Source organism: Marmota marmota, unplaced genomic scaffold (assembly GCF_001458135.2).
Source record: "Marmota marmota marmota unplaced genomic scaffold, marMar, whole genome shotgun sequence".
NCBI lineage: Eukaryota > Metazoa > Chordata > Mammalia > Rodentia > Sciuridae > Marmota > Marmota marmota.
In genome coordinates, this window is record NW_025999932.1 from 11,721,781 (window position 1) to 11,747,651 (window position 25,871).

General features: G+C 38.3%; 1 protein-coding gene across 27 annotated transcripts in view; it reads left to right on the top strand.

Moving 5' to 3' along the window:
* Dock9 (dedicator of cytokinesis 9) overlaps nucleotides 1–25,871 on the top strand; it is a 281,271-nt gene that overhangs the window by 150,148 nt on the left and 105,252 nt on the right. For 26 of the 27 annotated variants that reach the window (XM_048800695.1, XM_048800716.1, XM_048800702.1 and 23 more), the window contains exons 5-15: nucleotides 1,160–1,229; nucleotides 3,019–3,114; nucleotides 4,048–4,182; nucleotides 9,545–9,719; nucleotides 10,635–10,702; nucleotides 17,575–17,649; nucleotides 18,828–18,968; nucleotides 19,446–19,646; nucleotides 20,036–20,158; nucleotides 24,003–24,085; nucleotides 24,649–24,771. In XM_048800695.1, coding sequence (XP_048656652.1) covers nucleotides 1,160–1,229; nucleotides 3,019–3,114; nucleotides 4,048–4,182; nucleotides 9,545–9,719; nucleotides 10,635–10,702; nucleotides 17,575–17,649; nucleotides 18,828–18,968; nucleotides 19,446–19,646; nucleotides 20,036–20,158; nucleotides 24,003–24,085; nucleotides 24,649–24,771 — 1,290 coding nt within the window. The remainder of the gene's footprint in view (nucleotides 1–1,159; nucleotides 1,230–3,018; nucleotides 3,115–4,047; nucleotides 4,183–9,544; nucleotides 9,720–10,634; nucleotides 10,703–17,574; nucleotides 17,650–18,827; nucleotides 18,969–19,445; nucleotides 19,647–20,035; nucleotides 20,159–24,002; nucleotides 24,086–24,648; nucleotides 24,772–25,871) is intronic. The other variant, XM_048800693.1, reaches the window with a different exon arrangement.

Here is a 25,871-nt window from a genome sequence, read left to right on the forward strand (position 1 = left end):
TTTTTTTTTTTTTTTTTTTTGTGTGTGTGTGTGTGTGTGGTGCTGGGGATCGAACCTAGGGCCTTGTGCTTACATGGCAAGCACTCTGCCAACTGAGCTATATCCCCAGCCCCAGAGATTGTGTTTTAAAAGTAATAATTACCCACGAAAATCTCACTTGAGAACCAATTAATGTATATATCTTTTTTGTTTGTTGCATCTATGAATTTGGATCTTTTTATACTATTCTCAGTAGACCTAGCTGTTTATTTTTCCTATCTGTGTGGCTCAGCCACTCCTTAAGAGTGTTCAGCCAACTTCCTGATTGCTTCTTTTTAAACCTCTGTAGAGAACAATCCCTCCTAGCATTATCTTCTCCAGATGGGTATGCTCTTTAGTTCTGTATTTGTCCAATACTCACTTGGAGGTTTCTGAGCATTTCCCATTTGATTGGATTGACCCATCTTCATTGATTCTTGTTCATTACTATTCTTGTGGTTGAAAGATAACAGACTGTGCCATATAGTATACTTACTTTATGGTAGACTTTTACTGATGGTAGATTTTTCCTTTTGGCATTAATAAGAATCTTCAAATGTATGATGAGAAAGAAAGGGAGGATTGTTTGTAACTTGGTAAGGATTCCGATTGTTTATTCTCCTTGGGTCAACTCCACCCTCTGTAAGCTCATTTTTCTATTTATTAAGTGGCCTTAACAACAGCCTCCACCATCTAAAGGAGTAAACAAGATGACAAATATAAGCGACACAGCACAGGGCCTAGCACATAATAACTGTTTGATAAATGCTGGCCACTGCTATTATTGTTAATACCATTGCCACTAATCACTTTAATGCAATGACCCCCATATCCATTTTCTCTCAAATTTTGTATTAAAAATTATCCTACCAAGTTTTTATTTATTAATGCCTAACCCACTTTCCTATTTTTGATATACCTCTGGCTCCCAGCAAGCTGTGCTGGCTTTTCCTCACACACTGTGGAGCTTCATGACTTGTGTCTTGGGCTCACTCACTGCAAAGCAACCATGTGGGTTTGCGCATTCCTTATCTGACAGGGCCAGCTTGGGGTTTACTTAGCCTGGTTCCTCTAGTGGAGGAAGAAATGCAGACTATTGATTAGGCAGTTCTAAAACAAGTTTTCTTTATTATTTTTAAAGCAAATTGGCCAAGTTGGATAAACTTCCAGTTCATGTCTATGAAGTTGATGAGGAGGTCGACAAAGATGAGGTGGGATACTTGCTTGCTATTGTTTCTCTTTTTACTTTAAACATTGATTTTAGAAGCTTTGAAGATTATTTTAAAAATTATCAACATTTAGCCAAAACAGGAATTGAAATGTTTCTTGAAGCAGGAGAAGTTTTTAAAAATATATTTGTTGGGCTGATTGAAATAAGCTCTGTTTCATCTTGACTGCTTAGCATCTAATGTTCTTTGGGTCATGTTTATTTGTTCTGAGATCATTTTCAAAGACTTGGATCAGATTTGGCTACATTGTTAAAGGATATCAAGACTACTTTGACCTTAAATTTAACTTATTTTTTTAAGCAAGTTCTTTTAAATTGTCAGCCAGTAGATTTAAAGTAGCTGTTTCTTCAATGATTGCTTTTAGTCTGTTTACATGCTCACTGCCCCCTGCTCTTAGAGAAAAGATTATGGCTAGAAAAGCACATACAGAGGGCTGGGGCTGGGGCTCAGTGGTAGCGCACTTGCCTGGCATGTGTGAGGCACTGGGTTCGATTCTCAGCACCACATATAAATAAATAAAATAAAGGTCTATCAACAACTAAAAAATGTTTAAAAGAAAAGCACATACAGAATGTAGTACATAAAGATAAGTGTGTCCACTGAGCAGGGGACACCTAAAACAAAAAAATAGTGCTATCTATTTCTGCATTCTACATTTCTCATTCTCCCACTAAATACTGAATGCCCCATTGTGAGTTTAGTTTTTTCCTTTTTTAAATTGCTAATTGGCCTATAACACCAGCCATTTGTGAACTTCAGTAATAAGCACACAGCAAATTGTTTTAGAAACTACTTCTAAAATAATTCTGAGAAAAGTAAGTGGTCATCTAAAATGAACTTGGTGCTAATAAATAGGGACAGGAGGACCAATTGAAATTATGCATCTAAAAGCACATAATGACCTATAAAATCCTTGACAGTTAATTATTTCTGTTAGTTTCAATAATAACAATGGTAATAAAACCACCAAGATTAATATTGAGAAGGTTCAAAACAAAGCAGAGGATGGATCTTTCTCTAATTGCCTATTTGATTACCAAAAACTTTGCCAGATTGTTTGTACATGTATGTATTTCTTCTGTCTGGTTATGATGTGTACTGATATATGCCTAACATGTTTTTAGCAATAGCTGGCAGCTCCATGCTTACCTCCTTAAATCAGCATCTCACTGTGGGGTCTGAACTTGAAGAAACATTTTTCTATATTGGTGGCTATCTCTCCTCACTTTTCTAACTTCTTTTTTCCTCTAATTCTGCTTGCATTCTTGCCTCTCTTTCCATCTTTTTTTTTTTTTCTTTGCTCCATCATTTTATCTCCTTTCTGCATTGTCTCATATTTCCTCTCTTTTTTAAAATTCACCTTTCCCTGAACTAAGCCTCTGGGAAGTTTTCCAGGAATTTTCTTTTGTCCTCCAACTATAGGGGAGTGTAATTTGAAAACATTTTGCATGAATCCAGGCAGGACCTCACAACTGAGTGGTCAAGTATGGTATGTGCTTTCTGTGGCTCATTAAACACTTAAAAATAAAATTTTGGATGGAAGTTAACTTTGATTTTAATGGAATAGGGTTTTCAAAAATGTAGGCTAGTTTCTGGCTTACTGCTAAGTGGACATTAATGTGTCTCGTAAATATTAGTATCAGAACTTGTTCCAATAAAGAGATAGTTGGCCAGTATGGCACAAGTGGAATTTTCTTGTTGAACAGATTCAAACTAACAATCTAGATAACAGCAGGAGATTGACTGTGGTGTTGTTTTACTTTTCTCCTAGGATGCTGCCTCCCTTGGTTCTCAGAAGGGTGGGATCACCAAACACGGATGGCTGTACAAAGGCAATATGAACAGTGCCATCAGTGTGACCATGAGGGTGAGGAGGCTCATCACTGCTTTTCCCCTCATGAAACCTTTCTGCTGTTCTTGAGAATAATGCTCAGTATGAATGGGCATGCTGTTCTCCACAAAAGAGATAGTGTCTGTTACTGAGATGCTTTCCTGGTGATAGCACCCACATTGCTATAGCCCTGTCCACCCCCTTGTCTTCACTGCCCTCTGACAGCCAATGTAGACAGCAGTGTAGAACGCTCACTGACATGGGCTTTCTTTATAGCAGTTACACAGTGTTTCTTGGTACCTCAGAGCATCATGGAGGGGCTACATTAAATGCCCTAACTAAGCACCCCTGTGTAGCTACACTGCCATGAGGGGATGCACTGTAAAAATGGAGGACTGACAAGGAAGGTGATTAAATCGGAAGAAGTTTGCAAAGAGAAGAATAAAACTAGAGTAATAAGCTATTCAGGACAGAAGATCAAGATAATAAAGAGAAAAGGAACAATGGAAGGGAGGTAGTACCAACAGGAGGTGACAAATCAGGAGAAAGCTGACTGTCCTATTCCTGAGGCTGGAAAGCCATTGAACATCACAGGGCAGAAAGGAGTTCCTATTCTGTGTGAGCAAGAAGCCCTGAGGGTTTGAGAGAAAGTTTCCATCTTCTGTGCTGTGTCCCAAATTGGAACTCTCAACCCTGCTTTTGGGTGGTTATGTAAACTCTCAAATTCTGGATGAGAAAACTGACTGGTGGATATTAAGTGAATCACCTCCTTAAAATGGAAATACAGTGAGCCCATTTGATGTGATGAGAAATCTTCACCAGTACAGTTACCTAGAGTGCCAGCTAGAATTAGATTAGTTTGGGAGAGAACTGAAACTGTTTTTATGGATGTGTGTAATTGTGAGTTATTGGTAGAGATTATGACTCTTTTCATTTTGAAAAATTGTTGTCCATGTATTTTTCCCCCAGTCGTTTAAGAGACGGTTTTTCCACCTGATTCAACTTGGTGATGGATCCTATAATTTGAATTTTTATAAAGATGAAAAGATCTCCAAGGAACCTAAAGGATCAATATTTCTGGATTCCTGCATGGGTGTGATTCAGGTAAATATGAAAATAGTTATATCAGGGGGGTTTTTTTTGTCAGTAATGGTACTGTGTGTACCATTATTCAGAGACAAGTGAAGACTTCCAAAAATGGCAACATTCATGGTAGAAATGAATATCTAACTTTTAAAATAAATCATAATCTTGTGATTATTTTTATCATTTCAGAAGATAACAGGGATTATGTTGTGGTAGGCATGAGTGCTCTGATATATGAGTTCTTATGACCAAAACTTCTCTTGGCTACTACTTAGCTGCGTGACCTTGGACAGGCTATTTAAAATTTCTTCATCTGCAAAACATGGGTAGTAATAATATTCCTTTGGTAGGTAAATGAGAAAACTGGAGGAGTAACACATGGCAATATTTAGTTAGCATCTCAGTGATGACTTTCATCACTACCATCATGGCACCAGTGGGGGTGAGACAAGCACACTGGTCAACAGATTGGATTTTCGATGCACACTGAGTTCAAATCCCACTATCAGCTTTGCAAACCTTGATGACGATATTTAACCTCTCTGTTCCCCAGTTTTGTCATTTGTTGAACAGGGATAATGATAGTATCAAATATGGTTACTGTTAATAATAATTACTGTTAATAATAAATTAATATTAACAGTAATATTAATTTATACATTTAAAGAGCTTAAAACAGTGCTGGCAAATGGTAAGCCTTTAGTGAACATTAGGTATTTTTGTGGTTTGGTGCTATTGCAATTGTAGAACTATTCTTAAAAATTATTTTTAACTGAATATAGTACAAGAGTTCATTCTTATTGTAAAAAAAAAAATCAGACAATACAAATAAAGTGCAAATTTCCCTAGGCTCCCTGTTTTCTCCTCTTATCTCTGCCTTTTCCTAGAGACCTGTTACTGGTTTAGTATGCATCCTTCCATACCTTTTTGGAATTGTTCCTAAAAAACATGTTGCTGCTTTTCCCATCCATCTATCAGTGCATGCATGCATGCATGCCATCCCCTTGCGATTTTCTGGGGGGATTTAAGGAAGCAGCTTACAAGGAGTTGTAAAATCTAGGGTAGCATACATTTAAAGTGGGACTGAAAGCAGAAAGATGAATGAGGGGTTGGGGTAGGGGTGAGATAAAGTAGAATGAGACAGAAGTATATTTTGAAGGGTGGGCTCTGGGTGGGCCACCACTGAACTCTGCTTTCTAAACATGGAGACCTGCCCAGTCTCATAATTTGCACTGCACACAAGATACAGACCGTCTAGTTAGTAGAAACTGCCCATGTATTCTCAGAATGATGATAAATCAAGCATTCTCCTAGAGGCCTTCAGACAGAGGGCTCTGTGACAAATGAGCAGTTTCCTTGACAACTCCTTACAATAGATGTAGTCACCATTCTCAGAGGATTCTTCCTTAAAATGACTCCATGGTAGCTGATGACATTGATTCTGTCAGGACAGTATGTAGTGGGGCTATTGTGAATAAAGAGAGAGACACAGCTCTCTGATTTGACTATGGATGTACTTGTTTATGTATTTATATGTTTACCTTATACTAAGTTGCTTTTTTATTCTAAGAATACATTTATCTAATTATAACTATGAAATTGTGCTAAAGGGCTGTACTAAATGTGCTTCATCTCCTTCATTTCCCCCATCTCACTCCCTACTCCCCTGAAATAATCATTTTCAACATTTTTCTTTTTTTAATATTTATTTTTTAGTTGTAGATGGACATAATACCTCTATTTATTTATTTTTATGTGGTGCTGAGGATCGAACCCAGGGCCTCGCACGTGCTAGGCGAGTGCCCTACCACTGAGCGACAACCCCAGCCCCTCAACATTTTTCACTATTCATTATGGAATTTGTCTTCATATCGCTAGATAATGAGTGTTCACTACTCTTTCTTCTAATTGAATGACTTCCTCTGCTGGTAGGTAGAATTTTAGCTCCTGTCACCCCCACTTCCTGTCCTAATCTGGACTGATTGCTTTCTCTGCCCTGCACAGCTACCATCCTAGAGCTTCTCTTGTCTTCCTCCCTGTGTAGGAGTCCCTGCTTTCAGGACCCTTTGCCTTGTTGTTGTTCTCTCTTCTTGATTGGAGGAGTCTATCCTCAGTGGCTTCCTGAGAAATTGATAGTAATTTTTTTAGTAAGAATATTTGTAAGTTTTTTTTGTTTTGTTTTGTTTTGTTTTGTTTCATTTACTCTTGGCTCATACTTTTGGCTGACTGTAGAAATCCAAAGTGAAGTTGTTTGACCTGGAAATGTTAACTGTTGCACTGTCTTCTAGATTCTGGTGTTGTTTGGGGCATTTGGTGGTGTTCTTATTCCCTGTTCTTTGTGATCTTCTCTTTGCCTATCATCTCTGAAGTGTAGGTTGTTGTGTGTCTTGATTTTGATTTTTTTTTTTTCCTTTGGCAGAGAGTAGTAAACTCTATGTGCAACTTGGAGAATATTGTTTGACCGTCTTTCGTCTTTTATCTTTGTCTCATTTTGGAAACTGTATATTTTGGCCAGCTTGGTTTTTCTCAATTCTGGCCAGTATGTTTAACTCTGGGAGATGGCAGAGACTCTGTTTGGGTTTTCCTTCCCATGCCTAGATGTGGATGCTGCCTCCAGGCAGAGAGCTGAGATGATGGTGGACTCACCTCATTCATTTTCCTTCTAGCAGGGGTCATAGGCCCCTGCCCTTGTCTGAAACAGTTGTTTCATCACTTTTGACTAGTTTTCTAGTAAGTATGGCTGGAGAGAAGTTCAGATCCTGTTATTGCATTTTGACCAGAAGTAGAACGTAGTTTCAAAATCAGATGTCTTCAGAGGCCCAGCAACTAAATTAAGTGACTAAAGAGGTCTGGTTGTAAAGTGTCAGGGAATGCTGAAGACCATGACAAACCAAAGTCCTCCCCAGGTGATGCTACTGGCTCAGTGCTGCTACATTGTCTGGCTTTTCAAAACAACAGAAATACATTATTGTAGTTAAATCTTGGCATCTTTAATTATTGGATACTAATAAAACTTCTGTGTAGCAACAACACCCTGCCCCTCGCCTCCACACAATATAGTAGAATACACGAAAGTGTATTTGACCCTAGATCCAGACTACAGTACTACTCTGTGTTCATGTTGATGGAAAAATTAGTTTCCATCAACAGCTAATCAGCACATAGGTGTTTCTCAGCTTGAAGCCCAAGCTCAGATGAAAGTGCCACTGTAAACATCTGAATTGTATCAAGTGTGTTTATGGACAATGGGAAAGAAGGCATACCAGCGAATTATTAATTGATTAACTTCTTGTGAGTGATTCCCAAGCAGGAGTTGCATTTGTATTCTCAAGTTGAGAGACCTTTAAGTTTCTTGTTGAATTTTCTGGCATTGACTTAAACAAGTTTAAAGCAAAACTAAAGCAACTCATTTTGAATAAGAAGTAATTATTTTTGTCTTATTAGAGAGTTTTGTTGCATGTCTTTCGCAGAGTACACAGATGTTTTTAGAAACAGCAGCCATGAGCTGCTGTTGGGCCTCTCGTGTATTTCATAATCTGAGGTTCTGACTGCAGTGGAGGTCTCTTCCTTTAAGTTCTGTTCTCAGATGTGGCTGATGGTATTTTTCATTTAGTGAATTGTATCTAAGTCTTCAAAAGATTAATTTGTTTTTGTCCATGTCTGTATACTAAGCATCAAAGTCATGATTTAAGTGTTTTAAAAAAGATTATATTTGAATGCTATAAAAAATTAGTTGGTTAGTGTGGTGATTTGAAAGGAATGCCTAAACATAGTTTAGATAGATCTGAAAGAAAGACTGTTTAGAATCTTAAACCCTAAAAGCCTAAAAGAGTTCTTTAAGTGAATTACATTTATATTGCAAATGAAGAAACTGGGGCTCAGAAAGAGAAATATCTTTGATCAAGTTCTAATAATTTTCCTCTATTTTTCACATTTTATTTTCTGAATCATATGTGAGGAGTGGGAGAGTGGGGGGCGAAAACTGATTTCATTCCCAGCCTTGACTCCTTCCTTGATTCTTGCCTTGATGTTTAAGTGAGATCCAAAGTGCTAATTACTGAGCCCACAGAGACAGTCTGTGTGGAGTAGTTTGTTAGACTTTGCCAAGAGCATCGTTGGCTTCACATTTCTATGAACTGTGCTGCAGAAAACAGAGGGACCTTTGGCAGGGTCACCTGGTGCCTGAGATCTATGCTGAGGCCCAGCAACTAAATTAAGTGACTGACACTTTACAACCAGACTGTGGATACCAACTAGAATTTTCGTGGGTATGGGGTGTTATTCTGCCCAGCTCAGATTTGGGGGGAGTTGTGATTTTTTTTTTTTGAGGGTACGAGGAATTGAATTCAGGGGCACTTGACCACTGAACCACATCCCTAGCCCTATTTTGTAATTTATTTAGAGGCAGGGTCTCACTGAGTTGCTTAGCACCTCACTTTTGCTGAGGCTGGCTTTGAACTTGCAATCCTCCTGCCTCAGCCTCCTGAATTGCTGGGATTACAGGCATTTGCCACTGTGCCCAGCTGAGTCTGTGGCTTGTACCATGTTCCTCAGAGCTGAACTGTCTAGTGCCATCAACCTGGCATGATTTTGCCCTCCAGAGTATATTTGCCCTCCAGAGTATGTCTGGAGACATTTTTGATGGTCACAACTCTGGACTATGCTCTTGATATTTGGTGGGTCAAGGCCAGGGAGGTCACTAAAAAATCATAGAATGTGCAGACAGCCCCTTGCAACAAAGAATTTCCACCCAAATGTCAGCAGTACCAAGGCTGACAAATCCTGGTGTAATGCAGCCTGTATTCTTTGATGGACTACTGTAATTCACCCTCTTATGGGCATGACACCCAGAGATGTGAGGCAAGGCTATAGACCTTTGGTAATCATAAATGATGAGAAAGGTCCAGATAAGTCAGTCAAACATATTAATAGCTGTTTAGCTGAATTTTAGCTTTTAAAAATGTAATACCACATACTTCATTTTCTTTTAAAAAATAGGAGCTAATTAAATATGAATTTTTTACATGAATTTTCATTTGTTCAACAAATATTTTTCAAGTGCCAATTATCCACCAGATATTGTTGTAAATATTAAGACCATAGCATTGAACTTTAAAAAGAATGGGAATTGTTGCCCTTGAGGAGCTTCCATTCCATTGGGGGACAGACAGGAAATAAGATAAACATGTAAGAAATGTAATGAGTCAAATGGAAAAGTAAAGGTATTGAGAAAATAAATCAGGGAGGTTGCACTGTGATGGGGAAGAGTTTGTAGTTTTAAATAGTTGTATGAAATACCAATCAGCACCCATCAGCAGATGAGACAGATATTATTTTAAGATAGTTCCAAATGTGTCTCTTTATCCTTTTTCCATTTCAGAACAACAAAGTCAGACGTTTTGCTTTTGAGCTTAAGATGCAAGACAAAAGTAGTTATCTTTTGGCAGCAGACAGTGAAGTAGAAATGGAAGAATGGATCACAATTCTAAATAAGATTCTCCAGCTCAACTTTGAAGCCGCAATGCAAGAAAAGCGAAATGGAGACTCTCATGAAGGTAGGCGGGTCTGTCTTTCCACAGGTACACACACTCCATGTGTATCTTTTTTTTTTTTTTTTTTTTTAAACCAGGTGGATGTAAGGAGAAATATTGCACAGGTACATGAAAGTAGGACAGAGGTGAGCCTTGAACAGGTAGCTTGTCAGCAAAGATTTTGCCACATTAAAATTTACTACTCTGAAATTTTATGTATGGAAATTGTGTAGTAGAAGAACCACAGCTTTGGAGGTACAGAAAAAACCTGGACCTGAGTCCCAGCAATACCAATTTTTAGTGTGTGACCTTGGATACACTTGTTATGTTTTCTTATCTTCATTTTACTTACCTGTAAGGGGAGAATACAAATGAAGCTTACTGATTAGATGGGAAGAGTAAATTTAAAAATATATCTCAAGTCCCTTGTGTTGAATCTACACTTAAAATGTTGAAAGTTATTGTTGTCATTAATATCCTTGGAATTTTCAAGACAAAGTTAGAATCGCTAGGTATCTCAGATTAAATTGATGGGAAAAATCTGGTAATGATTTTGATAATTCATGTTATATCTTAAGCTCTTAGATGATTCCTAGCCCTAACTGTCCCCTAGAAATGGTTGGGAGATTTTTTTTTTTTTTTAATGCTGTTTCTTTGGTCCCACTAAAGATCCTGATTGGGATAGCCATGGGTCTGTTCACACTTGGCATCAGTTCTAATTAGCCTGTACCAACTATTCAATGCTCTGACTCACCACTGGGCCTAGGCGCCAGCAATTTTTAAATCTCCTAAGTGTTTGTAATATGCAACCAGAATTATGAACCACCATGTAACTTTGAGAATCTCAAAGTTGTATAAAAGAAACAGTCTTCCTCTTCCTGCTTTAAATAAGATATTTTCAATTACAAATAACTCTGGTAGTCTGTTTTGCCATTTCAGATGATGAACAATGCAAATTGGAAGGTTCTGGTTCTGGTTTAGATAGCTACCTGCCTGAACTTGCAAAGGTAACATCATCTTAAGTTTTCTGCTTTTCATTGAACGCTACTGATATGCTTTTTATTTTGTGAGTTTATCCAGAATGGGATCTCTTGAAATAATGGCAGTTAACATTATAATCACTGCCACTGTCTGACCTGAATATGGGGTGATGTGGGATACATTCCAGGCTTGAGTAAGGCAGTCTGTTTTCCAGAGGGCACCCTGCAAAGTACTTTCTTTTCATTATTCTTTAAGTGTTTTTACCTCATAGTACCTAATACTGCAGCACACCTACTGAAGCAATAACCAGGGTGCACAGATGCGTGTTCTCATAATAATCTGGTACTTACTGTGTTCACACCTGTGCTTCCTCTATTCACATTAATAGACACAATTCTAGAGGGTGGACATGAGGGTGGACATGCTAATCTTTCCTTTAGCCTAAAGAGGTGTTGCCTAAGTTATAGAAATTTTTCTGGGGTCACTGTCAATGAAAAAACTGTGATTTTTGAGAATCTCAAAAGTTACCGAAAAGCACAAAGGAAAACAAGCTACCGTACTACCACCACCACCCAGATTCCCCTCTGTTACTATATTGTCTTTAGTGTAGTTTTAGAAGAAATAAAACATTAGTTACAGTTGAAGTTCTTTTTAAACACTGTCCTTATTCCCATTTTCTTCTTCCCTACAACCCCAGCAATAGACACTCACTATTATGTCTTTACAAATATATTTATCCTAATGTTTTATATGATTGTTTCGTATGATTAAAAATGTTATGTAAATGCTAATTACTATGAATTTTATTCTGTACTTGCTTTTTAGTTCAGCCTTTTTTTTTTTTTTTTTGAGATCCATCCTATCTGGTATATGATCTGATTCATCCCCTTTATTGTACTGTTTAAACATTTTATTTTAGCTCTTCTGTTATTGCCATTTTTCTGCTATGAACAATGCTACAATGAATATCCTTGTACTTGTGTCCTGTGGATGAATGATTGTTTTTTAAATGAGAGAACTGTCTTTGTCTTCTCTAGCCCTGTATGTTCTCGCCCTTACTTTCTATTCTTTTTTTTAATAATATAGTGAAATGGTAGCCCTACACGCCCACATCTTAAACACTATAATAGAAACATGGTTTATCTATATAGGATTATAAATAGACAGACATTCAGCATTGACCTTTATTTCAAGAAAACATGGCTGTTCTCAAATATAAATCTCCTTCCCTGGCTAGGACTTGAGAACATTGTTTTTCTTCAGAACTTGGCTGTTTCCACTGAATCTTTTTAGCACCTGCCTATTAAAACTAACTTTAGAGCCACCATCTAACTCCTCCTAGTCTGGGAAGAGTTTTGGCTTGTATGTTTGTGTTTTCATGTTAGGAACTTCCTTTTTTTTCCCCTTCGGTACCAGGGATCAAACCCAGGGCTCTGTGTATGCCAGGCAAGTGCTGTATTACTGAGCTGTGCTCTCCACCCCATTGTGTTAGGAACTTCTGAGGATCATAGTTTGCACTGAGATTTGCTATTTTATTTCTGGATTTGTTTCCCTGTTTTGGGGTGTTCAGAATTTCTCAAAGCAAACCCTGTTTGGGTTTTAGTTGTTGAAGCAGTTAATATATGTGTTATAATCTAGAATTCATAAAATAGCTTTATATGCTTGCTGGGAAGCAGAATGAAAGTCTTTTTCTCTAAACACATATTTATTATTTGAGGCTAATGTTGAATGATTAGAAATCTGTATATTTTCCTATGAAGACGTAAAGGAGTTATGCTCTCTTTTCTTCTCTTACTACTGGGGCAACAAAATTCAGCTTTGCTTGATCCTAAGACCAAGGGAAAGTTATAGAAATGCACACACTTGTATATATTCTTATATTGTTTTAAAAAAATTAACATTTAACATTATTTTCAAACTATGTCTTACCACCGAGTTAACTGAAGCCATTTTTGTTGGTGAAATCAATTTAGTTGATTTTAGCCCCTATTTCTTACTTTAAAAAAAGTATAGATAGGCACATTAACTTTATTTTATGTATTTATTTTTATGTGGTGTTGAGGATTGAATCCAGTGCCTGACATGTGCTAGGCAAACGCTCTACCACTGAGCTACAGCCCCAGCCCCCGTTTCTTTCTTTTAGTTTTAATTTTTATTTGTTTTTGACTGAGGTGCAACTTAAATAAAATAAGATACTCCAGAATGGAGTATATAGCTTGATGGAATTCACATTTGTACACAGATATAACCACTTTCCAAAATAATGTAAAGAACATTTATAGCATCCCAGAAGACTTTCTTGCACCCCTTGCCAACTGATAGTCATTATTTTGATCATCACCATAGATTTGTTTTGGCTGTTCTAGACCTTCCTATGCTTAGAACCATTCAGTTTGTACTAATTGTGTCAGGCCCAATCTTATGTGACTAACATTTAAAAAAAAAAAAAATTAAATAGAATTGAATAGAGAATATAAACTACACTGTCATTAATTATTATAGAATTGAATAGAGAATATAAACTACACTGTCATTAATTATTATAGACACTGTTATCTATTATCTATATGTGCAGAGAGAGGGGGGGGCGCATGCATTGTAATGTATGATATATTCCTTACTTTGGGTTATGATCAAAGCCTGACAAATGAAGCAGGGTACTGTCTTTATTGTGTGTTTCCCCCTAGCTCCCAGCAGTTTTAAAATATTTTTATTTAAGAAAGTAGTAAAAGGCAGAAGGTAATATTTTTGAAGGGAAATTGAAAGAAGAAAATTAAGGTGTATTGTCATTGACCTAGCTTGCCGCCATCAGGAGTGTAGAAAGAGATATCTGTCACCTGTGCCTTTTAATGGCCTGGCATGAGGGGCCCAGGCACCAATTAGAAACCTGTGCTTGGTCCCTCAGAACCCAAAACCTGGATGTTTATCATCTCCCTATGGTGTTCCTGGGATGAAGATCATTTGCATCTGTTGGGAAAGCAGAGGAGTTGACTGATGATAGTCATCCTGTTTTAGGAACAATGGATTCCATGGCTACAGAATCAGAGATTTAAGTGTGTATGGGGTGTGAGGGGCTAGAGAGCAGGAGACACACAGCTGTGCACAGAGGGAGAGTTCAGTCAGGGGATGAAGGGGTAAAAAGGTCAGTATCAAGGAAGGAAAATGCTAGAAAGGGTCAGGAGGAGGCAGGGCCACAGTTAAGTATGATTTCAGAGAAAGCCCTATATAAGGGAAGAAGGCTAAAGGTGATTGAAGGTGTAATTTAGTGGCAGTGTCTCTCTGGTCAGCTTCTCTTTTCTGCCTCACTCATTTTGTTGCCCCGGCTTTTGTTTTCCATTGTGACTGAGACATAGCCAAACAGGATATGGTTGACAGGAAGTTGTTTTAGTGCAAAAATAACCCATGTCCCATTCTGGAATATTGTGGAGGGGCCTTCTGCATATGGCACGAATGAAATGGACTTAGGTTTTCAGGGGATAACAGAATGTATAGCATCAGCCTTCTAAATATTTACATTACATATACAAACTGTATGGTTAGTCAATTGGTTTCTTCCCTAGAAAATCAGGGGGTAACATGATCAGTTTGTAAACCCCACCAGTAGTTGTTTAATTTCTCTCTGCTTGCATTCATCTTCAGTTACATTGAAACATATACTGTATTTTGTAAAAAAATAGTTTGAAGAAAACCCTCATGCTTGCCCTTATGTTTTCCTGTTTTTGAGCTTTTTTTATACTCAAAAGAACAGTAGCTCACTCTTAATTTAGTCTCCCCTTGTGGTTCTGAAAGAGAGGCAGAGTTTTCTTAATCCAAAATTATTCTTCCTATATCCTTAAATTCTTTTTAAGTGAGTGAACTTATGTTTCCAGTTAAATCTTCCACAGTTAAATAAAAGAGCATGGTGTCTCAAACTTGATAGTCTCAATGGGGTTGAGTAAGGGCTATAGTGCCAAACTAGCAGAACTTGTCAGAACCCAGACAGTTTAGCAGACATCTTTTCTGAATTTTTAAATTGTAGTAAATGCTTCCTTCCCTTGGTAATTCCTTCAGCCCCTGTTGGGCTTCTTCTCTGTTCAGTGCATCATCTTTAGCCTTGGGAGGGATGGAAGGAACATTAAAAGAAGCTGAATTTGCTTTTTATCTAGCCCACAGCAGAACTATGTATGTAAAGTAGATTGAGCTTTTAGGTTATTATTCATCTAAAGCTGTCCCTTCTTTCCCAAGAAGGCATGTTTCTGATGAAGACTATGAATTCATTGGATGTTAGTGGCAACATTAGGATGTTATGTGTCTATTTTGGCTACTAGTTGTTTTGTTGTTGCTGCTGCTGCTGTTTCTTGTAGGTGCCTGCATCCCTACTTGTCCTCTAATTCTATGGAGCCCATAGCAGTTTTTCTTACTTTATTAATTTCTCATCTCCTAAACTAGCACAGTCAACTTGACACAAGGAGCATCTTTCAGAAAGGCACCAGGAATTGCATCTGCATTAAGAACCCATTGTTCCATGGTAGCATCTGAGATCATAGTCTTTGCCTTAGTCGAAGAACTCGAGCAGAGAATTCAGAAGTAGAATATACTGTTTGTGGTAGCTTGCAGCTCCTAGTACTGATGGTCTTATTAGGAAACATAGTACAATGTAAAGCAAGTTCTTTGGTTCAGTTCAGTAGATTCCCCTTGTGTATGTTCTGGTTCTTTCTGTGTGAAAAATTAGGAAAAGTTATAAGCAAGACGAAGCAATCTCATCTCCTGTATGGAGGGGGCTACACCAGCCCCATGCTATACCCTGAAAACATGAGCAGGACATTTGTAGGAATGCCCTTGTCCTCCAGAAGCCTTCATGTTCCTTCAGAGAGCCTCAGAATAAACTTTTCTGGGCCAAGAGACTTTTTATTTAGAAATGAAAACAATCTAGAGAGTCTCATTAGCTTGCAGGGCTTGGTTAACAACTGAATTAGAACTAGAACCAGTTTCTTAGTATTCTAGTGGCCATTTCATTTGGACATAGAGAGTTAATTAAGTATAGTTATGACAGTTTGGGTCATTGCTAAGGATCTATTAAAGCAATTTTAGAGCTGAGAAAATCAAGATGATGTTTAATTTCTCAATAGACTTGATTAGAAATATAATAATCAATTTTGCTCAGCTACCAGCAGAGAGGATAGGACATCTTCCCCGCTATGGCTGTCATTGCCCCATTACCAAGTGCTGAGAGGTGACTCAGGAAAGTAATGGATGGGAGAGGACAATCTCTTCTCACTCCACAGAAGTTATTATGGAGATTGAGAGTAATAGAAAGCCATGGCTGCCAAGAATAGGCTATGGATTAGAGGTTCCGAGCCTGATAAAAAGCAAGGTTAGAGATGACTTCTATCATGTGAATCTCTTTGGAAGTCTCATCTGTTTTATCCCACATCTCACATCTCCATTCATCTGTTTCCCTTAATGGTTTATCTTCTGCCATCCCTTCAGTGTCGGAGCCCCTGGTGTAGCCCCCAGGCTCACCTTCCCATTCTCCCCAGGCAGTATCATCCCCGCCCAAGACTTCCTTTCCACCTGCATGCTGATGTTTCTGAGTCTGTAACTCTAACTTTGTTCTCTGCCTTGTGCTTAAGTCCCATGTCTACTGTATGTTTCCACTTGAAAACCCTGCAGGCATGCTCCATTTTTTAAATCACCTTTTCCACAAACTTGCTCTTTTGCCCGAATTTTCTCTCAGTTTGTGGCATCACCATTCAGCAGGCTACCCAAGGTAAAACATGGGATTTGTTAAAGGCATTGTTGTGTTAGACTAGGAGGCTATTGTGACAATCCAGGAAAGATCCTGGGGGCCTGCTAGCCTTACCTTGTTTATTCTATTGCTCCAGACCTACCCAAGTAACGGTTCTAAAATGCAGAAGTCATTATTTTATTCTTGTTAAATTGTCGTGGGATATTTTGAATTCTAAATGAAATCCATTTTCTTTAGCAAACAAGTCCCAGATTCATTTCTCTTTCCTTTTCCCCACCATGCCCAACCATTCAGTTATTATGAACAACTTGACCATTTGTGACTTGTCCCTGTGCACCTGTAGTACCTCCTCTTGGAATGTTCTCCTTTCCTTTCCTGGCCAAATGTGCTTGTCCTTCAGGAGGGGTCTCCTTCTGTGGGAGGTCCTTTCTGACTGCCACTCCTAGTCCAGGTGAGCGCCCACCGTACCTTATGCTTTCTTTTGTCATTCTCACTCCTTTATCTATTATCTCCCCACTGGTGTTCCTTCTGAGTAGGAACTTTGTTCATTCATGTTTCTGTCCCCAGCATCTGGCACATAGTAAGTAGGTGCTCAATGGATATTGAATGAATGAATCTGCATCTTATCCTTCAAAACCTATCATGATTTTCTTCTACCACTCAAAATATATTCCTTCCTTTTCCTCTTTCTCTTTTTGTATCCTCAGTCTTAGACTGGACCCTATTTAATCCTGTCTATTGCCCGGGTTTATTTCCATCCTCATTGTCTGTCCATCTGTCTGTGCAGTCAGCCTGGAATGTCCATGTTTTTCCCCTAGCTATCTAAATTCTGCACCTTTGTTCAAAACCCATCCCAGAAATCTGTTACTTTATGCAGCCTTTCTTAACAATTTGATGCTTAATTATTCTCTTGCGCTTTCTTTGGATTGCTTTTGACTCCACAGTTGGCTGCTGGCCTCATAAAGTCGGGGTTCACATATGACCTCCACCCCCAGCCCCCCAGCATTTGCATCATATGCCGTTTGCATCTTAGTGTATCTGTTGTTGACATGCAGCTTTCTTTCAGAGGTGGGGGGCATGGTTGTCTAACAGCCTGAATCTAAATGATGGGGAAGCTTTCAAACACTTTTGGATACTGTTTAATGTATTTTTTATTTATCTTGTTATCAGAGTACCAGAGAAGCAGAAATCAAACTGAAAAGTGAAAGCAGAGTTAAACTTTTTTACTTAGACCCAGATGCCCAGGTAAGAACCATTTTAATATTTAAGATTTAAAACTAAGTGGATGGGGAGGAGAAAATTTTTGATGCTTGTTTGTTTCCTTCATTTATTTTGGGTTGGTAAGCAGTGTAACAATGTAGAAAATTTGGAGAAAAGAAGAAAAATTAAAATGACCTGTGTTCTCATCATCATAGCATAATTATTTTGAATGTTTGATACTCAGTAGATTGTTGAATATTGAGATTTAGCTGAAGACATTCTTAAGTCCACAAAGATCATATAATTTGCCTGTTAAGGTAACCATTAGAAAATAGCAAGTATCACTGCAGACACCAGGAGACAGTGATAACTCCTGAGCAGCCAGACTCAGTCCCAGATATAAACCTGACAGTGCTGTGATGCACATCTGTGTCTTAGTGAAATCCAAGCACATGTGGTAAGGACCTTCAGGGCTGCCCAGGATAGTGAGCACCACAGAGAGCTGCCCAGAAGGGACAAAGGTTCTGCTCTATTTTAACCTGGGTATTTTCCCTCTTCATTTGTGGGTTTTTTTTTTTTTTTTCAATAAAACTTCTATTTAACTTGAATAAGTATTTTTCTGTTTCTTCATGAACCTCCTAACCTCCCTCCCACTCCCACCTCCACATTAACTTTGGACAATTTTTGTTTATTGTGATATAATATATATAACATAAAATTTACCATTTTTAAGTATACAGTTTAGTGGCAATAAATACATTCTCATTGTTGTGCAACCATGTCTCCATCCATTTCTGGAATTTCTTCATCCTCCTACACTGAAACACTCTATCAGATGGTAATTCCCCATTCCTCCTTCTCCTAGGCCCCTGGTAACCTCTGTTCTACTTTTTGTGTCTATGAAGTTGCCTATTTTAGGAATCTCATAAGAGTGGAATCATACAGTATTTGTCCTTTGTGTCTTGCTTCTTTCACTTAACACAGTATTTTCAAGGTCCATCCATATTGTCAGAATTTTCTTCATTTTAATGACTGATTAATATTCCCATTTTATTTGTGTGTGGGTGTGTATACACATTTGAAGGTGTATATATATATTTGTAACACTGTTGTTAATAAATGAGTGTATATAACTTTTCCATATATTTTGGCAGTTTTGTTTGGATACATTTATAATGGATTTTTAAAGTAGGATAATAATGCATTCACATTTTCTTTTAAAGAAGCTTGACTTCCCATCAGCTGAACCAGAAGTAAAGCCATTTGAAGAGAAGTTTGGTAAAAGAATTCTTGTCAAGTGCAATGATTTATCTTTCAATTTGCAATGCTGTGTTGCTGAAAATGAAGAAGGACCCACTACAAATGTAATTTTCCTTTTTAAAATTAAAGATCTTTTTAATGTTCAAAGATTTCAGATATGACAGGTTTCCCAGGACAGTGCAGCCTGGATGTGAAGTCCTAGAGGTGCAATGTGCAGATGAGATGCTTTTGGAGGGCTGTGCAGCCTACAGGGACAGGATGTTTGTGACAAAGGATAAGGATGGTAGTATGCTCAGTGCTCAAGCAGGCAGATTTCATCTTAGATGCTTAAGGCAGAGCAACTGTCTGTTTTTTGTGGCGGATACATTAAGTAGCAAAACATACAAAGTTAAAATAATTGTTTTGTTTCCTAAAGTGTTTTGTAACCTAATTCTCTGACAAAAAACAAGGCTGTTTATCTATAGTAGTAATTTATGGCAACAATCATAAATAGATCTCATAATTTCTTCTTTGACAGCAGTGTTCTTTTTCTCCCACCATTTGAACCTCAGTGATTATCTGGATTGTTCTGTTTTGTTCAGGTAGAGCCTTTCTTTGTTACCCTGTCCCTGTTTGACATAAAGTACAACAGAAAGATTTCTGCTGATTTCCACGTGGACCTGAATCATTGCTCAGTGCGGCAGATGCTGGTTCCCACATCCCCACCTCTGATGAATGGCAGCCAGAGTCCACCTGCCTTTCAGGACGTCCTTCATGCAGCTGCCATGCAGTATCCAAAGCAGGTGGGGAACAAGGGCCCAGCACTCATATGCTCAGAATTATTTTGCACATGATATACAAAAACATTGAAAATGCCAAAGTGAAACCTTGTAATGCACAAATGAGGTAGCTTGGACTGTTAATTATATGGATAGAATATGTAATTAGACAGCAAAAGCAAATGGAGGGAGAAGTGGTTTTAGTTTCTCATTTCTTTTTCTGAGCTTTTTTGTAGCTGCCTCCCCTGTCAAACAGACGTTTTGAACAGATGATCACCTATTGATTATCACCTGGACGCTGATGCCCCCTACAACTTGTACCGTTTCACTGTGCTTTGCTGCTTTAATGGTTATGATACTGTTTAATGCCGCTGTGAATTCTACTTACTGAGGAAAAACTGTTTTTTTCCTAGGGGATATTTTCAGTCACATGCCCTCATCCAGACATATTTCTTGTGGCCAGAATTGAAAAAGTCCTTCAGGGGAGCATCACACATTGTGCTGAGCCATATATGAAAAGTTCAGACTCTTCTAAGGTATGAATGACTTTCATGTTTTATGAAGATAAAAAGCAATCTGAGAAAAGGACTTTATTTCAAAATATTAGATTTTTTAAGGTCTTTTTTATATATTTTTTTATTATTATTAGTTGTTCAAAATATTACATAGCTCTTGACATATCATATTTCATACATTTGATTCAAGTGGGTTATGAACTCCCATTTTTACCCCGTATACAGATTGCAGAATCACATTGGTTACACATCCACGTTTTTACATACTGCCATACTAGTGTCTGTTGAATTCTGTTGCCTTTCCTATCCTCTACTATCCCCCCTCCCCTCCCCTCCCCTCCCATCTTCTCTCTCTACCCCATCTACTGTAATCAAAATATTAGATTTTTAATAAAACAAAAGGTAAGCCATACTTATAGTCTAAAACATGTAGAATACTGCATATATTTATTCTCTAACTTTATGTGTTCCTTTTTTTTTACTTTTTATTTTTTGGTGGTAGGGATTGAACCCAGGGCCTCATACATACTAAATTCACACTTTGCTACTGATTATAACCCCAACCCTATGTGTCCAATTTTTAATGCTGTAGTTCAGCATGTAAATAAAATACTTTGTTTGACTAGTCTATTCTTACGTCCTAAAGTACTTCACAAAGGAAGTGCCAGCTTGATTGTAAACTTTCTAACTTAGAAGGTACTTGTATTATAGGCAAAGAGAGTTCATTCCACTTGTTGATATGTCTTTGTATAATAGCCAAACAGAGTTCATTCCACTTGTTGATATGTCTTGTGGGTTCTGGAATTGTACTAGTCCAGTTATACTTGAATGAGACTGGAGTTTGGAGATGGCCTTGGCTCAGATGGTCTGGCCAGTGGTGCCAGTGGTTCAGGTTCACTTGTTTTTTGTTAGAGGATCAAGGTCATTGTGACAGAAGTGATAGGACCTTAGGGAAACATCAAAGATATATATTTGTTGTATTTTCAAAGAGATGTTTGTTACTTGGGAAGTGCCTATGTATGGACATCCACAGCATTGTTAAATGTTAGAAACCATCTTATATAAGATCTCCTTTCATTCTTCAGAAAACTAAGGCCTGCAAAGCTGTGGTTACCTGTTTAATGTCCCACAGCTATAGTGGCTAAAGTGTTCCTATCACTTTGTAGCACATTGTGCCATTAGGTTAAAATAAGCTGTTGAGTGTTGCTGCCCTTACTAGTTTTACAATACTTTTAGTTACTTTGTTTTTTGAAATGATGCTTCACCATGTTGTCCAGGCTCACCTTGAACTAATGATCCTCCTGCCTCAGTCTCCTGAGTGGCTGGGGTTATGGGCACGTGCCTCTGTTCCCAACTCTATTTTTTAATGCTGTAAGTAGTCATCTGAGAGAGAGCCTAGATACACTGACAAGGACACACTAGAGAGTCCAGCTGAGGTTTACTGAGTTGATTCAGTTCTTCTTCTGTTCATCACTGTGGCCATCAAACGTCACATGTGTCCACCGAGATGCAGGATGGTCATTAAAGAATAGGCTCCAAGTGTCAGAAGACCTGGGTGGGGTCAGAACGCCTAACTATCCTGCATACTTTGGTCAGATCACCTCTTTAGCACCCAGATATTCCATCTGTGGGTGCAGGATGATGTTACTATTTGCCCTTGCCTTCCTCTCAGGGACTGGGTAAGGATCAAAAAGATAATGTATGAGCCATTGCTATAGACACCATGAATCACAGAAAGCATGCAAGGCATCGTGATTTATAATGGCCCCAGTCAACTAAAAGCCCATTTACCAGGCTCATTGCTTCAAACATTAAGCCTTTTTGGCTGATAAAAGCTGAGAAAAGTTTGGTCCCTGGAGAGAAGCCATTTTATTTTTTTAAAAACAAGGCTGTTAAACCTTGGATAAGAACCTCTTTCAGCTCTTCTATGTTTTGAATAATAATCAATGAAAGCTCAGTTAAGATCTACTTTCCAACTGTGGTTGCAGTATACTTGCAAAGCCCGTACACATCAGCCTTGTTACTACTGCTTGCCACGTGCACAATTTGAAATTTGGCATGTTGGTGAAAAATTCAATATCACTGGGCTAAACCCTACTCTGCACACTCCCCAATGTCCATTGAGCATCTGTTGAAGTCTGCTTTTTCATTACTTATGCCATGTAAAGCCCGTCTAGGGATTAATTTCCTACCTTAAATTAAAGCAGAAATTAAGACTCAGCCATCTCACATCAGCATAGAAGCTTTGGTGGGGATGATACAGTGAGAAGATTATTTTCTTCTATCAAATTTGTCTCTTCCTGTTTTTCATCTAGATGGTCTAGAATGTCACTTAGAATAAATTTTTGTTTATATGAAAAGTCTTTGTAGTATCTACCATTTAATAAAAAGACAGGAGTAGGGGGAAAGCCAAAGCGGCAAAATCTTATTTTTCACTCTTTCATATGTTTTGTTTTGTTTTTTTTAATCTTTGCACCCTTGGTGAGTTTGAATGAGACTGGAGTTTGGAGATGGCCTTATTTGCTTCAGGGAAGAGTGAAATTTATCAAAGCTTTATTCTAGCTTTAAATTTTATGCAAACACTGTTTTACTATATAAATGTAAATATATGTTACTAGTAGAATCTAAAAATCTTGAATCTTAAAATGTTTAAGTAAAACTGACTCTCCAGGAATGTTAGACTGTTTTTTTATCCATGGACTGCATATGCCTCAGAGCTCACTAACTAACTGGACTTGAGTCCAGTTCACTCAAGCAGGCAGTTCTTCCCATAGTATGATTGTGGGAGGATCATTAAGTTTTGTAACTGGAAGAGATCATGAAAGTATCATGCAAGCCCTTTATTTTTCAGGTGAGCTCAGACAGGTTTAATGGCCTATGGAGACATACAGCTGGGTTCAGGGTGACTTAACTCTATTGTTCTATTACTAAGCGTTCTAACAAGTGATTCTCACACCTGATGGTGCACACAGGTCACTGCAGGTTTCTTCAGGATGAGGTTCTAATCCAGGATGGTTGGGGCAGGCCCTGAGATTGCATTTCTAACAACGACACTGACTCTGCAGTTTGACATACCCACTTTGGTTCATAGATGCTAGAGTACATTTCCTAAAATTGGTTTGACTTTGATGTCTTCAGTAATGTTAAGGACTCTTTTAACTCACCACCCTATCTGAATCAATCAAACATCTCATTTATAGACCTGCCATATATATGACATGCATGTCTTTGGCGAAAATCAAATATGCCTGTTTTGTACTCAAGGGTTAATCAGTCAATTCACAACAAACCAAAATCGATCATTAGGAAGTAAAAGTAGCAGTAATTTAAATGTAGGAAGCAAAAACACAGCAATTGAAAACCATAGCCTAAGTCTGTACCTAATAATGTCTTACTAATAAATAACCCCTAAATTGTGAGAATCTGCTCCAACTGGTGAACATTAGGATCTGAGAAAGTTTAGTGTGTTTGTTGATGTTCGCCTTTAATTCTGGTAATGCAGTATATTTCAGCATGAATCCAAATATTTTAGTAGTTATTAATAACTCATTGGACTTATAAAATAGCCCTTAGTTAAAAATACAAATGAAAGTCTGTGAAATATCATGTTTGTTGCCAAAGACCAAAGACATGCATTTTGAAAACAGTAATCATTCAACATTGTTGAAAATCATAGAGTACATTAAAAAAAGAAGTCTGTGCTGAGTGTGGGTAAGCCATATTCATTCCTACAGGATGTGCTTTTCCATGCATCTGATGCTACAGTGAGAGCTGATTTAAGGAATGTGTGATGATGGCTCTTTAGATCGTAATTCTCCTGTCAGTAGGATTCAGCATCTCATGGCTTTATTCTGATGTCTTCAAGGTTGCCCAGAAGGTGCTCAAGAATGCCAAGCAGGCATGCCAAAGACTAGGACAGTACAGAATGCCATTTGCTTGGGCAGCAAGGTAAGGAGAACAACTTTTATAACATAAATAGATAGACAGGTAGATAAGTAGATAGACTTATTTGGTTTGTTATCCAAGTCAAAGAGGATCTGAATGTGTAAAGCTGAGAGTAAGCAAGCCTAAGTGTGAAAAATCATGTAGCAGACTTACACAGAAGAAAGGTGCTGGACAAAGCGTAGCCATCTAGCACTGAAAGAGTGCGCAGGAGGTGAGCTCAAGAGGGATTCCAGGTCCCTGCCACATGCTTCCAGCTAGGAGTAGGAGGCAGCTGGGGGCAGTTGAGGAGGACTGCAGTGGCCTCTCCCTGTGGTCTTTACTTCTTATGCATTTGAATGTGTGTGCTGTTTCCTATGCACAAGCCTGTCTGCTGGAACTGTTTTCTGTGTAAATTGAATTAGTTACATTCATCCTCATTAGTATTTTCCATATTTTTAGATAATGAGGTTTCTGTTGACTACAGCCAATGGAATAGTTATTAGGCTTTTCAGAGGACCAGAGTTAAATGATGAATTTATTTTGATGTTTTGGAAACCCAGTTTAGGAATCTTGTTTTGCTATTTCAGGACATTGTTTAAAGATGCATCTGGAAACCTTGATAAAAATGCCAGATTTTCTGCAGTCTACAGGCAAGACAGTAATAAGCTATCGAATGATGACATGCTCAAGTTACTTGCAGACTTTCGGAAGTGAGTTTAAATTCTTACTTGTTTCCACGCCTGAGAAACAGAGGTTGCATGGTGGGGGGAGAGAGATGGGAACAGTCACATAACTTGCTCACCTCAGACTTCAGAGGGAATGGGGAATGGGCACAGAACATCTCCCCAAGTCCTTCAGAAGGAAGAAAAGATTTGGAACCAGCAGAGTAACCTGGTTATTTTTAATTCTGTATGGGATGTTTGGGGTGGTGCTGAGAGGGATAGGTTAGGGGGTAGAGTTGTGCCTAAAAAAGGAATCTGTTGAGGGGCTCTGTCAAGAGTTGAGAAGAGGCACAGCAAAGCCCTCTCAAGAGGAAATAGGAAGAAGAGAGCTACTTCAAGTGACATCAGAAAGACACAATTACTGGGTTTGATTTCCTGATTGGGTGTTAGGGTGGAAGGAGCCGGAGAGAGGTGGGTAGTCTGAGATAAACAATTCCTAGGGATGGGGAATTGGGCGAAAGATAACAACTTACATAGTATTTACTTTTTTGCACGAATTATTCTAAATGCTCTTTTAATAATAATGAGAGTATCATTTTCCTTATAGAACTTCTATAACAATAATGCTGTGAACTGCATGACTTCAAGAAACAGATATTTATTCATAGTGCTGAGGGCTTACAGCCTGAAATCAAGATGTTGGCAGGGCCACACCCTCAAAAGTCTTTAGAGGAAGATCCTTCCTTGTCCCTTCTAGCTTCTGGTGGCCTCTGGCATTCTTTGGCTCATGGCCAAATGCCCTCCAGTCTCTGCTTCTGTGTTCATGTGACTGTGTTCCTATCTCTGGATTTCCTTCTTAGGAGGAATACTAGCCACATTGGAGCAGGCTAATTAGAGAGACCTTGTGTTAACAGATTATATCTGCAAAGACCCTGTTTCCTTATATAGCCACATTCATTCAGGGATTAGGAATTTGCCAGATCTTTTTGGAGGATACATTTCAATCTATAATAGTGATTCATGAAGAGATTAATCGGTATTATTACCACATCACATAGCTGGTAGTAGGTGGAAGTCAGTGTGCCTGAGGGGCATTCTCTCTCTCTCTGTCTCTCTCTCTCTCTCTCTCTCTTTTTTTTTTTTTTTTT